This window comes from Numenius arquata, chromosome 18 (genome assembly GCF_964106895.1).
Source record: "Numenius arquata chromosome 18, bNumArq3.hap1.1, whole genome shotgun sequence".
In the NCBI taxonomy this organism is placed as follows: Eukaryota; Metazoa; Chordata; class Aves; order Charadriiformes; family Scolopacidae; genus Numenius; species Numenius arquata.
Genome location: NC_133593.1, coordinates 11,686,475 through 11,702,109, shown reverse-complemented (window position 1 = coordinate 11,702,109; position 15,635 = coordinate 11,686,475). Strand labels below are relative to the sequence as shown.

General features: G+C 42.1%; 2 protein-coding genes across 4 annotated transcripts in view; one reads left to right on the top strand and one right to left on the bottom strand.

Annotated features, from left to right (window-relative positions):
* The window catches only part of NF1 (neurofibromin 1), an 83,727-nt gene that overhangs the window by 56,610 nt on the left and 11,482 nt on the right, over positions 1–15,635 (top strand). For all 3 annotated transcript variants that reach the window (XM_074160814.1, XM_074160813.1, XM_074160812.1), the window contains 14 exons: positions 5,601–6,033; positions 6,270–6,610; positions 7,307–7,509; positions 8,551–8,744; positions 9,047–9,187; positions 9,399–9,678; positions 10,728–10,942; positions 11,136–11,197; positions 11,319–11,433; positions 12,116–12,217; positions 13,159–13,299; positions 13,691–13,817; positions 14,313–14,444; positions 14,974–15,109. In XM_074160814.1, the coding sequence (XP_074016915.1) occupies positions 5,601–6,033; positions 6,270–6,610; positions 7,307–7,509; positions 8,551–8,744; positions 9,047–9,187; positions 9,399–9,678; positions 10,728–10,942; positions 11,136–11,197; positions 11,319–11,433; positions 12,116–12,217; positions 13,159–13,299; positions 13,691–13,817; positions 14,313–14,444; positions 14,974–15,109 (2,622 nt within the window). The remainder of the gene's footprint in view (positions 1–5,600; positions 6,034–6,269; positions 6,611–7,306; positions 7,510–8,550; positions 8,745–9,046; positions 9,188–9,398; positions 9,679–10,727; positions 10,943–11,135; positions 11,198–11,318; positions 11,434–12,115; positions 12,218–13,158; positions 13,300–13,690; positions 13,818–14,312; positions 14,445–14,973; positions 15,110–15,635) is intronic.
* EVI2A (ecotropic viral integration site 2A) lies at positions 1,291–2,034 on the bottom strand. Its single transcript, XM_074160839.1, has one exon. The coding sequence runs from the start codon at positions 2,032–2,034 to the stop codon at positions 1,291–1,293; it is 744 nt and encodes a 247-aa protein (XP_074016940.1).

The window sequence follows — 15,635 nt, the reverse complement described above, 5'->3', positions numbered from 1 at the left end:
TGTTTGGGGTTTGGTTTTTAGATCTTGCACTCTCTTGGCTCCCCTGAATACCGTCTGTCCTTTTCCGCTGCTTCTCGACCTGCCCTTCCAGCTAAGGCTGTGGGTGATGTAATGGAAGGTGAATTGAGGATTCAGCCCCGTGTCCTGATTTGTTCAAACTCCTACAACTGTCTCTTGTGTCAAAAATGTTTGCTGCAGGTGCAGGGGATGTTTGGAGCTTTGTCACTCTCCGTTTTAACTCTTGTAACCATGGTGCAACAGATCTTCTTTAAACCCAACAGCTTGTGAAAAACTTCTTGTGTTTCCTTAAAATAACAAAGCTCTGCTGTAGTGAGGGCCAGATACAGACATCTCCCCAGAAATATGGGAAAAATCTGGTCTCTATGGGAATAAAGAAACGAAAAGTTGTTGTGGGTCTTGAAGAAGTTTTTGGCATGTAGTGATCGGTTGTGTTCGGACAAAGTGGAGTGTGTTTCCCTGTGGGTGTTTCTGTGGTGCAAGAAATCACAGCTCCTCATCAGAGGAGACCTCTACTGACCGACGGCAAATGTTATAGGAATATAGTGTTCCAAAATGCCTTCTCTAATGTTTTCTGTAATATTTTGACTTGGAGAAATAGTATCACGTAAGTCAAGTTACTTAAAAGCCGATGCTGTTTGTTTATTGGAGGTAACAAATTCTTATAGTCTAACATACAATACAAACTTCATATATTCATACACCAAGTTGAAACACAATAAATATGATTCAAATCTCAATCTGGTTCAAAAGGTATTGAGCTGGTTTTAAGAAGTCCTTGATGAAAAAAACAGTAAGGGCGTTTTGAGGGAGATTAGTTCCTGGTACAGTAATTGCATCGAAGTTGTGTCTGAGTTACGGTTTTCTTAAAATCCCAACCTGGATGCGGCTGTGTAGCACCTCCTGGTATGGAATAGTTATTTTTAACTGTTAGAGGACAGTTAACTGTCCTATTTTTTCCTCCTAATGATCTTTGAGAATGGGCAAACTTCAGTCCTTTCGGTTTATCCTGTTGAGCTTCTATCACCATCATTTCTGGTAAAAGCTGTAAAGCCGGTCTTGACACTAGTTACAAAAAGCTGTTTAACACAATCTCATTCCCTTCTACATCTACAAGTTGCTACAGCGTTTCCGCTGTCTTGAACGGAAACCCCCTAAGATCTCTATTTAGCTTTCCTGTGTTAACATTTATGTTGCTACTTGAAAGCTAAGGTTTTGCCTCATATTAATGATCTAAAAAAGGCAAAAGATGAGTTTTTACCTGACTGGGAGTTAAATCTCAACTACAAAATTGGTTAGAATGGGTTTGTGGGACCTTGGTTCTTTGTTTTCCTGTTTGTTATCTGTTTCTTTAGTGAGTTTCTCAGTAGTTCCATCTTCGGTTTTCCTCCCTGCTATAAAGTCTTGCATTATCAGTTCAGTCCCCGCTGTCTCCTTAGGCATCCTCTGCCAGGTTCCGGCCGCCGTTGGCCATAAGCTGTTGGTTGCCAGAATGTCACCGTTGCTCCTGGGCCGACGCTTTCCTTGCTGAGTTTTTTTGAGATAAGACATTTTGTTTGCTATTACGACTGTCGACAGAAATAAGAAGGTGCAGATCAGCACGAGCGCTGCTATTACAGTGAAACAAATCAGTATAAGAGACTTATTGTCTTCACATGTTTCTTTTGTCATTGTACTCTTGGGTTTGCTGGTATTTCTGGATCCTCCAGCGGCAGAAACAGCACTTCTGGTGGGGGAAGATGTTGAATTTGGGGCCGTTGTGGAGGATGAGGATTGCAGGGTACTAGTCCATGTTTTGAAAGTAGTCATTTTGCTGCTGAAATTGATGCTCAGAGGAGAATTTGTATTGGCTTCTGTTACATTCTGGCTTCCACTTTGGTTTTGGCTGATGGGGTTCCAGGTTTCATTTATAACCCTGGGATAATCGGTGTGGTTTGCACTTGTTTGCAGACACCAAGAAAAGATTATCACGACAGGGAAAACCAAGTGTGGTTTACTGTGTCTCTTTGTCTTCATCTTCCTGTTTAGTCACCTGCAAAAATACAAATGATGGTATTAGTTCAGCAAATGCTGGCGCTCAGAGGATTGAGTCAGACTTCGCAGGGAATAGCAGGCAGCAGCCTTTCTGATGGGAAGAAAAAAAAAAAAGTAACTTGACCTCATTTTTAGTGGATGTAGGAGGACGAGTTCAAGTACTTGGTATTCTGAAAGAAGAGGTTGTCTCCAACTTCTGACAGTTTGAGGTTTATAGGAGATATATGAAGATTACAAAAGAACACAGAGAAAGAGAGAAGGGAAGGTGTTTCCTACAGACTGCTCCGTGACGCAGAGACGGGCTCAGTGGCGGTTCCTCCTCGGCCGTGGTTCCTCCTCTTTAAAGCTGACCCGATTGCAGCTGTAAACTCATCACTTCTGCTTTTACACAGTGAAAGGAGAAACCCAGGTGAAGTTCACAGATCACTGCTGCTTACCCGCCTGCATTGCCCTCAGTGCGGGAAGTGCAACCATCCTGGTAAAGATGGTCAAGTGAAAAACGTTCATCTGACCTGTTCCTGTAAGTGACAGCACTCTGGAGACAGCACAGCTGTCTGGAGGATTTCAGAAATGCCTAGGAAAATCTTTGTTCTCTAATTTTTCTGCTGTATTCCACAAACAGCTATTTATCACAAATGTACTTCTCTAATTTTTCGCCCAAATATGCTACAGATTGTGACATTTTGTTTAAAATGCCTGAGATAATTATGCAAAGTATGTTCTGTCTCACATTTGTGTGCTATGCAATTTTGTACCTATTGAATCTGTCTGTAGGGCAGGAAACTGATCTTTAGGTCAGTCTGGTACTGAGATAATAACCTCAAAATATCAGTGAGAAACCAGACGAGTGGTGACACCGCTTCTCTGCTGCTGCTTCGGACGGGCTGCGCGTCTGAGACATGGCCAGAGCTTAAGGCTCAATATCCAGATGTCTCTCGTTCACCCGTCTCTATTAACAGAACAACGTGCGTCCTTTGAACGTTACAGTCTACATTTGGTTCAAATATAAATACTATAGAGAATGACCAAAAGCAATGGTGCTGTTTGGATAAATACATTTGTCCTTGAAGCTCTTACTGTAAAGGTAACAAAGCATAACTGTAAATTTGTAAGAATAGGTAATTTTGAAGTATTCCAAACAGTGTTTCTTTTATCCTAGTCAGAAGTCAACATGCCTGCAAAGGAACTTTGGTATATTTGCTCCCCAAAAATCAGAGGGAGAACTTGCCTGTCTCGTGATACCCAAAGGCAGCCCCTCCTGCTGCTGCCCTTCCCCAGGAGAATGGGAAGCGCCTGGAGCGGAACCAGGGAGCAGACCGCGGGCGTCTCTCCCTGCGTAACGAAGGAGCAGCGAAAGATATATTTATCTCTTACTTTGCGATGCACCCATAGCATAGAATTAAACTCCATTCTGGGGTGAATCCTTATGGTTAAGTTTGAACTAGAAACCATCTTAGTAATCAACTGTAGCTCAGGTTGAATTTATCTTTATATGGTAAAGGTTGCCTGGATGATGTCTTGGAGCATATTTTAAAAAGGAAAAAAAGCAAAACCAGCAAAGCTTTTGGTTTGGAAACACAACATTTCTCATAAAGAAACGCGTTTGCTGGCACAGATACTCCCCAGCGTCTAATGTCACTGTCCCAGAGTTGCAGATCTCCTCCTGCCTGCTCCCTGCAGGAGCACAGCGAGTCTGGTATTAATTGTGGTGTCCTAGACCAGATGTGCTTTTCTTAAAAATAAACAAACTAATGTTAAGGGCTTTGCTTAAAATGGTAAGAACAAAGGAACTGATCATTAAAGAACTGGTTTTTTTTCTTTTTAGTTTGAGCCCTTGCGCGTGGGTATCGATGGGCTCGTCTGTCGCTGCGCAGTGGGATCTGCGATACAGGAACAACAGGGCTGGGCAGCGACTGTCACTGCCAATTCCTTGGAGTCTGAATATCAATAACCTTTAACATTACTAAAAATACAGTTATATCAGCTTCCTTAATTCGGTTGGAGATAATATTTTTACAGATTGTTACTATTTTTCAGTTACTTGACCTTCTTTAAAATACTTCTGCATATACTTTTCTACAAAATCTAAGAAACTTTGAAGTGAAACTTAAAATAGGAGAAGGAAAAGGTGTACTTACCTTGCCAAGATGTACTCAAAAGAAACTTAGTCTTTCGGATATTTAGTCCTTTAACAATAAAAAGTCTTTGTGCATATACTTGCTCTTAGGATGCGAACAACCATTACCATAAAGCAAGTAGATTGACGCAACACTGGTATTTTTTAAGCAAATCTGTAACTGAAATGACATGTCGTTGACTCTAAGTGGAGAACTCAAACCACAGAGATGACACACTTCCTCTCTGTAACAACTATACCATGACACGGTAGAGGGGGAAAAACACCAACTTGCCCAAAATAGCTCTCAGAACAACAGGAAGTAGCACAAGGGGAAAAAAAAAGTCTCTCTGGCAGACGAATATTCCACATTCATGAAGTTTATCTCCTCCGTTATCCTTCGCTGGGGGTTTTACCTGGGGTGTCACCAGGAGCCGTGTCCCAGCGCACTCACAGTTCCATACCTGCTCACGGGCTTTGGGAGCTCTTCCCCCGGCTGTTCCTTTGCCTTGAAAGGGCTGAGTTCACGTGAGCTTGAAGCAGTGACAGGTAATTAAAAATACCTTCCATGTTCACCAGCTGCTCCTGAGTTTGATTTGTATTAATTTTAAGAATTAATTTATTCTTCGTAGGAGAATTTTGTCTGCTCTGCTAACTCTGGGGACTCGGTGTAGGCAAATCACTGTCCGGTCTCATAAAATTCAGAGAATCATTAAATAAGAATAAAAGATTCTTAATATTTATATGTTACCTGAACTCTTTTCTGGCAAGAGTTATCTTGTAGACAGATCCTCAGAGGATGGACGATTCTTAGAAACATTCCGCCAAGCGTTAGTGCGCTGTGGTGTGTAGCAAATGGAATGAGTTTGAGAGCCTTTGAACAAGTTGGTATGTGGATGCTTATTTAGTCTTAATTATGACGTCTCAAATGCATTTATTTTTCCCCATATAAAAGTAGATACAATTTGAATCTCTAGAGAGGTTAAAAAGTTAGTTTGAGGGACTTACGCTTTGTTTTTATTTTGAAAGAAACTCCGAGCTGTTTCCATGTAGTCCAGCTTTGACCCAGTCGATGCACCGGTGGTCTCCAGCAGGGATTTTGTTTTCCCTTTTGGTTGAATGAACCTCCCGTCTGCCTGGGGGTTGCTGGGCTGTGGTAGGTCGCCTGGCCCTTCAAAATGACGCTGAGTTAAATCCCAAGTCAAGTTCTGGGAACCAGACTTAGGTGGCGTGTGAGCCGTGATGGAACAGGAGCAGTAGCCGCTGGTCCAGCGCTGATACTTTGGATCCATGGGGTTTGTTTTGTTTTTTGTTTTTTTTTTTTTTTTTTTTTAGAACTATATGAAAGATCACTCTGGTTTAGCGTCACAGTAGAATGTGTAATGGGGATCTAAAATACAAACCCAACGATGTCTGTCTTGTTCTCTTACAGATTCAAGACTGGTCAGATCAACGGAGATTTACTGATCTACCACGTGCTGCTCACGCTGAAGCCATACTATGCAAAGCCATACGAAATTGTAGTGGACCTCACGCACGCCGGGCCCAGTAACCGCTTTAAAACAGACTTTCTTTCTAAATGGTTTGTAGTTTTTCCAGGCTTCGCTTATGAAAATGTCTCAGCAGTTTTTATTTATAACTGTAACTCTTGGGTCAGAGAATACACCAAATACCATGAAAGGCTCTTGACAGGTCTGAAAGGAAGCAAAAGGCTTATTTTCATAGACTCTCCAGGGAAGCTGGCAGAGCACATCGAACACGACCAGCAGAAGCTCCCAGCGGCTACCTTGGCTTTGGAGGAGGACTTGAAAGTATTTCACAATGCTCTCAAACTGGCTCACAAAGACACCAAAGTTTCTATTAAAGTAAGTCTTTCAGTACTGTTCCTAGTCAATTGTTATATTTTTATAAGGATTTGAATAAGATTTTACTGGCTCTTAATTCTTCTCTCCTGTCTTGAGGAGAAATCACAACTTATTAGTATGCCTCTTTAGGAAGTATAAATTTCATACATTTATCTTTATAAAATCAGAATTGTTAGACTCTTCTCTCGCTGTATTGCTGACAGTAGGTGCTGAACCACTTTTGTTCTCCTTGAAAGGTTGGGTCGACGGCTGTGCAGGTGACGTCAGCAGAGCGGACAAGAGTCCTGGGGCAAACAGTGTTTCTAAATGACATATACTATGCCTCTGAAATTGAGGAAATATGTCTTGTTGATGAGAACCAGTTCACCTTGACCATCGCCAACCAAGGCACGCCGCTCACCTTCATGCACCAGGAGTGCGAAGCCATCGTGAGGTCCATCATTCACATCCGGACGCGGTGGGAGCTGTCGCAGCCGGACTCCATCCCCCAACACACCAAAATCCGCCCGAAGGACGTCCCTGGGACACTCCTGAACATCGCGCTGCTCAACCTGGGCAGCTCCGACCCCAGTCTGCGGTACAGACCGTTCCAATTGATACTAGCTTTGGTCAAAAAAGTCAATTCTCTCCGAGGTTTTCGTACTGTTAGAGAATCCCTCTTGAACAAAACAATCTTTCTTTCAACACAGCTCCATAAAACGTACTTTTTAATGTAAAGAAAGTTTCTGTAGGTGAAGACAGACTGTCAGGGTAACGGAAGGCGTATAGGAAGCTTAATTTCTCTTTACAAGGAGAAATATTCTGCTTTGCAGTGCATGTTTGAGAGGTACATTTGATTTTCACGTGTTGAGTTTACTGTTGGTCCCCTGGGAGCCAAACCTCTCGGAGCTGCTCCTGGCTCCCGACAGGAAGTCTCCCCCTGGGTGCTGGCCCTCGGGGGCTCTCCCGGCACCGGGAAATACTTACAATTTCCTGGAACTGAACGATTTTCTGAGAGGTCCAGTCCAGAGTCCTTCAAGCATACTCTTTAACCTTACCAGAAATTTTTTAAAGCAAGCGGAGGAGTTATTTCCATGTCTCTAAGGCAAACATTGTCTCTGAATCTTAACTGGTGCAGGGAAGAACGTTCAGGATTTAGATGGAATCTCTTACGTAGCAGGATTGATTTGATTTTTAAAATGTCATTAGTACTGCTGTGATGCCTTGCTGTGATGCGTGTATTTTAAAATGTACAAGAAAACTATTACAAGTCCCGTTGCTTGCTCTGTTACAGGTCTGCTGCCTATAACCTTCTCTGTGCCTTAACCTGTACCTTTAATTTAAAGATTGAGGGCCAGTTACTGGAAACTTCAGGTCTGTGTATTCCTGCCAACAACACGCTATTTATTGTATCTATTAGTAAGACTCTCGCAGCTAACGAACCGCACCTCACCTTAGAGTTCTTGGAGGAGTGTATTTCGGGATTTAGCAAATCTAGTAAGTAACGCTGGTGTTCCTTAACGCTAACCGGGAATTTGATGGGATTTCAGCTGGCAGCTGTCTGGCTTAGGCAATTAAGCTTCCTCGTGTTACTGAGTCACAATCAGTTTAACTTGCGAGTGCTGCTTTAGAGCCCTTTTAGCTCTTTTCAAGATTATCCATTTATATCTGTTTCTTAATAATCGGGTTGTGTAATCCTGCGACGCCGGGCAGTTCCACAAACTGGAACGGCATCTGTGGGAGCAAACCCGCTGCTTTTCCCGTTCGAATGTGCTCTTTCCTTTCTCATGAAGTAAATTTAAAAAAAACAAAACACCAAAGGCAATGGCCTTTTAAACTTGGAAATTAAAACAAGTTTTTTACTAGACATCTCATTTGTTCAGAGGATTAAGTTCATTCCGAGAGATCCCAATACAGATTTGTTTCCTGTCACTGTTACTGGTTTTGTGCAGCGAGTCCTTTGGGTAGATCTCTCTCAGGCTGTTACTGGTTCAGCAGAAGTAGAGAACATTGCGGGAGAAAAATCAAAATTTGAGGTCCATGATCGTGAAGCTTTGAACTCCAGCAGGTACACACCCAGAGGCGTTACAGGGTTCTTTAGTCGTATCAAAATTCATCTTTTCAGGTTCGTTGTATCTCAGTTGTAGATCTGGTTCTGGTGCACTGCTTTTGTCATCCTTTTTTCCCAGACAACACAGCTCTGACTTCACTGTTGGAAGCTGTTCAGAATACATTTTCCAGATTAAAAAGACATTATCTTCAGTAGTCCCCCCTCCTACTGAACGTACGTCTTTGTCACGTCTCCTAATAAGATACTAAAATACCATCATCTCCTGTCCAGGTTCCTACAGGCATTTCTGGGATGTCACTATTAGAGTATGTTTCTTTTTGAAGCTTATCTGTTTGCCCAGTGTTATTTGCTCAGCTCTGATAGTGATTATTTTAGACAATGAAACTGAAAAGTGCTCACAATTAGTTATTTACTTACCAATAGAGACCGGTGCTGATTCTGCGTTACAAAGTGAATTTTTATTTCAGGTATTGAACTGAAACACCTTTGTCTGGAGTACATGACGCCCTGGCTCTCCAATCTGGTCCGATTCTGTAAACACAACGATGATGCCAAGCGCCAGCGAGTCACTGCTATTCTCGATAAGCTTATAACGATGACAATAAATGAAAAACAGATGTATCCTTCCATTCAAGCCAAGATATGGGGAAGTCTTGGACAGGTACAAATTCTGCATAATTTATTGCAGTTTGTTTATAAGCAGATTATAGTTTCTTCAGAGTTCTGAAGCACTTTGATTTGGAGTAAAACCTGATGGAATTAATCTATTAATCTTTATACTTCTAATTTTTACATTAGACTTTTTTTCCAAAAGGATAACAAATGACTAAAACTGGCGCTTTAATTTATTCCAGTTATGCATCTTCAACTGAAAAATGAAGGATTGCTTATTTAAAAGTTGGTTTACTGTGGAAAAATAAAGTTAATCTGACTGATTAAAGAGGATGTTTTTTTCTCTGACAGATAACAGATCTCCTTGATGTCGTGCTGGACAGTTTCATCAAAACCAGTGCCACGGGGGGCTTGGGCTCCATAAAGGCTGAGGTTATGGCAGACACAGCGGTAGCACTGGCTTCTGGAAATGTCAAATTGGTTTCGAGCAAAGTGAGTTCCCTCTTTGCCTTAATTTCCTTTTCTGTAATAATTTCAATGTGGCACTGAGATGCTTTCTGATAACTCAGTACAGGCAATAATGTGAAAACTATGATAAAACAGGTTCTAAGCAGTAGAATAATTCCAGTGTTAAATTGTTCCTACTGAAGTTCTGAGCTGTGCCCTTTGTTTGAGTGAAGCGAGACGCTTGTTCTCTTTCCAGGTGATTGGAAGGATGTGTAAAATCATCGACAAGACTTGTCTGTCCCCGACGCCTACACTGGAGCAGCACCTGATGTGGGATGATATTGCCATTCTGGCCCGTTACATGCTGATGCTCTCCTTTAACAATTCCCTGGACGTGGCCGCCCATCTCCCCTACCTCTTCCACGTGGTTACTTTACTGGTGGCCACTGGTCCCCTTTCTCTCAGAGCTTCCACTCACGGGCTCGTCATCAACATCATCCATTCTCTTTGCACTTGTTCACAGCTTCACTTCAGCGGTAAGAGGTTTTTTTCAGATTTTCTGATTGCTCCATAGATCGTTTAAGAAATATTGGAGTTGTGTTTTAGAGCAGGTGCATAATGTAAATTGTTTGTATGACGGGTTTTAGAAAAAGAGAAGAAAGTAAGTGCCAGGAAGCTCCTGTAGTGCAGAGAAAGGAAAAAATACGTCTGTGCTAAAACTGGCTGATGTGCATCTTTCGAATGGTTGCGTAATGTGGTAACAAAAATATCAATTACATAAGGGAATTGTGAAGCCATACTGTTAAAACAGGTATTTTTGCATACTGCTGTATTTTAGCAGCCCTAAAATAATTGGCATTAGCAAATATGGAGCTGTCACTTCTTACCACGGCAGTACAGTATAAAACCAGGCTAGATTTTGTGCAGAAATAAATTAAAAGTTTATGTAATCTTGTCTTTTTTTAAAGTATGTGAAAGCTCATTTTATATCTATATATATCAACAGAGCGAGTGTGTGAATACACACACACACACACACATATATGTATAGAGAAAAGCTTTGCTTTGGCACACAGAGGAAGGCAAACCTTCCTGTTCAGACACTGAATTTGAAGTACACTGAAATGAACGGAAAGTTCAGAATTGTAAAAATATGCAGTGCTTGTGGCAGGGCCGTCATTTTCTTCTCATTTAAGTGGCTTTTTTCATTTTGGTGCCAGAGCCAAAAGCAGAATTTGATTGCGGTTTGAACTTCCAGTGCCACTGGTATTTCACAGCAGGAGCCCTCCTGGTTTCCATTTCCTGAACCGCATCAGGAGAAGTCTCACAGAATCACACCTTTACACAAGTTTCTTTCTACCTGTTTTTAGAATAGATCTTCCCGGAGGCAGCCCCCAGCGGTCTGTGCAGCACCCGCCCCTGGGGCATCCTTGGGCAAACAGCAGAGGAAAGTGTGTTGGAATGTGCAGAGTGACTTATAGGAGGATTATACTTTTGTATTCATGGGAGGGTGAGCCTCAGTGTGTCGAAAATGTGGATTGAATTTCAGTGGTTTCAACCTAATACGTAAAAATTTCTTCAACAGAGGAGACCAAGCAAGTTTTAAGGCTGAGCTTGACCGAGTTCTCTCTGCCCAAATTTTATCTGCTGTTTGGAATCAGCAAAGTGAAATCGGCCGCTGTCATCGCCTTCCGATCCAGCTACCGAGACAGGTCCTTCTCGCCTGGGTCCTATGAGAGGGAGACGTTTGCGCTGACTTCCCTGGAGACTGTCACCGAGGCTTTGCTGGAGATCATGGAGGTACGTGGTTCCAGGCAAAGGAAATGGCTCTGCTCACGCTTCCCACGGGCAGGGGTGCAGTGAGAGGTACCTCCCGTGAAAGGGTAATCAATAGTTAATTAACTGACTTCTGAGAACTAAAATAATGGCACATTCTGAATTTTAAAGACTTTTTCTTGATGTTACTTGTATTCAACAATATAATTCTTTTTAGGCCTGTATGAGGGATATTCCAACGTGCAAGTGGCTAGACCAGTGGACAGAACTAGCTCAAAAGTATGTTGTGGATCTCAAAACATAACCCCTGCCCCCCGTGTGCTCTATTTAGAGTCCTCACTTGCTGTACAGCCCATTTGTGGTATATTTGTTCAATATAGTGTTCTCTGTTTCTTCGCAGGTTTGCATTCCAGTATAACCCATCCCTGCAGCCGCGAGCGCTTGTTGTCTTTGGCTGTATAAGTAAACGTGTGTCTCATGGACAAATAAAACAAATAATCCGGATTCTTAGCAAGGTAATAGACCCGTGTGCCTTCAGTTGATTTGGTGGCAATAAGTTTCATCAGGGCTGCGACTTCTGGAGTAACAGTAGTTTTCAATTCTGCGTTTAAAATTGGAGACACTGAGATTGATCCAGAAGTCAGTATTTAAATAACTGTGAAATTTTCTGTGAAGGCATTAGCTGCATGCACATGATTCACAACTTCCTTTTTTTTTAAAGGAAGTTAATAACCAAATGTGTTATAAATAAATACAGTAAAGAGCAGGGCATTCCTATAAGAAAACTTCGGAACAGACTTGCCTCGCTTGGAAATGCCGTCCCATATTTTCTAAAGAGAGTTGTGTTCCATAGCAAGTCAACAGTGTGCTAAAAACATTTCCTTTAAGCATTTTATTAGAGTTTTATGGACATAAACTTTATTTGAAGAGCATCTGAAGATGCTGTTTGGTAATTCTTGTCCCCTGTCCTGCACCCTTACTTTTTTAACACGCCTTGTGCAGGTGCTTTCAGCAGTGCATGTATCACGTCTGTAAATCTCCATTTGGAAAAGGCCTTGAGAATTGGTTTAAAATGAGCTCAAGCTTTGTAAACTAATTGAGAGCAACAATTGTTGTTTAGAGCTTTGATCTTCATTTTACAAAGCAAAATCTAATTATGGTTTTATTTTTAATTACTCTTTTTTTTCCTGCTAAAAGGGACTTGAGAGCTGTTTAAAAGGCCCTGATAATTACAATAGCCAAGTTCTAATAGAAGCTACAGTCATAGCCCTCACCAAGCTGCAGCCTCTTCTCAATAAGGTAAACAACTGGATTTTTAGAGTAAACAGAGAACATATTTTGTAAATGAAAATTATAATTATGGGTATAATTGCAAAAATGTGAGTGAGTGTTGTGGTATCTGAAGTTCATGCTTCACTGCTATGAGTCACGCTCGAAAGTGCTCCATATGGGGAACGTCAGATGTTTGTACGTGGGACGACGGCATCAGAAACGCTTTAGAACGTTCTGCTTCCTCAAACTGGGCCAGAGCGAAATGGGCAAAGGCTGTGCCACGTCATCATTCTTCCCAAAGGATTTTCAGTCTCGGCTTTCAAATGTTTTGATGGCCAATCTACGCCTTTCAGATCATGGCTTGTAATAACTGCTCCTCTTACGTGATTGGGGATGAGTTTGGCCATCGGTGTGGTACTTTCATGTCCGTTGTGTGATCAGCACGCCAATGGATACGCCATTAGTGAAGAGCCTCAACAGTTTACTGTTAGTAAATAAAACTTGTTCCTAGAAAAATCAGCTGCTTAAGAGCTCCAGCATCTGTTGAATGCCAATTCTCCCTGCATAATGCTGCTTCGATTTGGAGAAGGAATTGCCTGGCTAGTTGCACGTGCAGAATTGTGATCTGTTTTCAACAGCTCAGCTCTCCACTTGATACCAAAAGACCCGTTTCTGCTCAGCCTGGTGTAGGGCAATACGCGTCTGACGGTTTTTGAGCACGGGAGGGAGTATGAGAGACAAGAAACAGGTTCGGGGCAGGTGAAAGGCTTGAAATTCATTTGCATTCTGCTGTTGAGCTGTGAAGTGCATTGAGACCACAGGTTCCTGTGTCCATCTGTCCTGGTGGAACCAGGGCAGCTGAGGACAGAACCCTCTGCAGGAAGGACAGGGATGCATCAGTCTTGCTTGTCTTTGACCCACAGGAACTGCCTTGAAAGTGAAGTTGTGGTTTCTCCTTTCCCTTCCAGGACTCCCCTATGCACAAGGCCCTCTTCTGGGTGGCCATGGCGGTGCTGCAGCTCGATGAAGTCAACCTCTACTCGGCTGGTACGGCCCTGCTGGAGCAGAACCTGCACACCCTGGACAGCCTACGCGTCTTCAACGACAAGGTAACTGCTGGCCACTGGCAGTGACTGACCCGTAGTTTGTGTAAGCAGTTAGAGCTGGTACAAAAGAAGAAAATTTCCTTGTCCTCACGGGCAGTGGTAACCAACTACAACTGAAATTTGCATTAGAAATTGTTTCACTTGCGTTAATATCAACGGTCAATCGAAGCTGTAGAGATGGAGCTCTTGTTACTCTGTTCTAAACTGGAACAGAACTGTATTGATGTGTTCTAATCAAGGGCATGTTTGCTATCGTCATGGAAACTCGTAAAATGACTTTTTTGTCACTATTTTTTGAAAAAAAAAACACAAAAAAACCAACACAACAAACCAACTTGAGGTTTGATGAGTAACTTTCAATGAGGTGCTCCTGTGTTTTATTTTGCCGGGTCAGAGCCCAGAAGAGGTGTTTATGGAGATCAGGAGGCCGCTGGAGTGGCACTGCAAGCAGATGGATCATTTTGTTGGGCTAAATTTCAACTCCAACTTTAACTTTGCGCTGGTGGGACACCTGCTGAAAGGTAAGGGTACGTCTGGCTGCTCACGTCAGGTGAACACTCCTAATTCAGAAATAAAAACAAACCCAAGGATAAAGGGGAAAGACTGGGTGGTGGATTTTAACTATCTTGGATCACAGAGAAGATGCAGAATCAAACATTCCTTGACTAAAGGACTTTGCCAGGTTTCCCACAGACAAGTTCTTTACTACTTGCTCCTGTTCCATTGTCTTTCTGTGTTTGCCTGTGCTCAGGCTCACTGTTACTTTTAGAAGATTGATTTGTGAGATAATAGATACAATAGGTGCACAGATGTGAAATGGTGTGACTTTTGGAGGGAGGGACAGAAAAAAATCTTGAATGTGCAATTTCTGTGAGCGTTGTGCTTCCTTACCATTTCCGTGAAGCTTCCTGAGAACCTGCTGAAAAACATTTATAAATATTTTCAAAATATTAATGCTTCATAAATAGGCATTAAAATTAAATACAGTATTTTGGTTTCTTAACCTCATTTCTTAGGGTACAGGCATCCTTCTCCCACCACTGTAGCAAGGACAGTGAGGATTTTGCACACACTACTCGCTCTGGTCAACAAGCACAGGAACTGTGACAAGTTTGAGGTGAACACGCAGAGCGTGGCTTACCTTGCAGGTAAGACCAACCAACCAAACCTTCTTTTAAATCTGTGCTAACTGAAAAGGAGTGAATTATTGTGGGGATTCTTACGGTTTTGGGTCGATAAAATTGTACCAACGTAAAAGAAACTTATAACTGGAGATGGGGAGGGGTCTGGGCAAGGCTGGGGTGCATCGGGGGAAGCTTTTTGTGGGCTGAACGGTGCCAGCACAGGGACCGACTCTGCAACGTGGAAAACACTTCAGGGAGGCTGAAGGGTTTTTGTTAAAGTGCGTGTCTTCGAACATTGACATTTCTAGTGGTCTAGAGATAGAAACTGTGCCCATATGAGGGCAAATGTCTAAATCATGTAATTGTAACTGGATGGGGAATAGAATTCTTTTTAAATGAGCTGCTTTTTAATCAGTACATTTCAATGAGATGTAATTACATCTCCATGGTTTGCTTTATACTAAGTAAAAAAATAAATTGATAGAATATTGCTTACATTCTTCAATGTATTCCTACTGTGGAAAACTTACCTTAGCTTTCTTTGAATTTTTAGCTTTGCTGACAGTGTCAGAGGAAGTTCGAAGTCGCTGCAGCCTAAAACATAGGAAGTCTCTCTTGTTGACAGATGTTTCGATGGAAAATGTTCCTATGGATACATATCCCATACATCACAGTGACACTAGCTATAGGTTGGTTGTCTGACTTTAGCTAAGTTACCCAAATTTCAATGTCTGTTTACTTTAGTAAGTTATCTAAAGGTAACCTGTGGTGACTTTGACTACAAACCCACATCCGTAAAGTTAAATTAATGTTCTGTCGGTGGTTCCAGAACAAGGTGGTACTGAGCCTGTGATCAGGAGTCAGAGAAATTTGAGTATTGAATTCCCATAGATTTAATTTTGAGATCCGTAAAGCTATTTCAGAGCTTCACTACTTTGGAGGTTCTTAAACTCTTTGCTCACCTCTTTCTACGAGACCTAATTTCACCTCACGTTTCATTTATATTTTAGAAGAAAGTTCTGTTTGTCCTTTTAAGAGCTTTAAGGCATGTTTTAAGTAATCACTTGGTCCATGTCATTGCAAAATGGTGACACCTTGTAGCCTGTCTCTGAGCAGGCACAGGGATAAGCCAAGGAATCACCCGAGAAGGGACCTGGAGCTGGTTTCTCTCAACAGGGAGCACTTTACTGAGTAGCTGTCTTCTTAGCATCCAGT

What these genes read in the sequence shown, in the direction of transcription:
- EVI2A (XM_074160839.1), bottom strand. Translation starts at nt 2,034, where the DNA reads ATGAAGACAAAGAGACACAGTAAACCACACTTGGTTTTCCCTGTCGTG.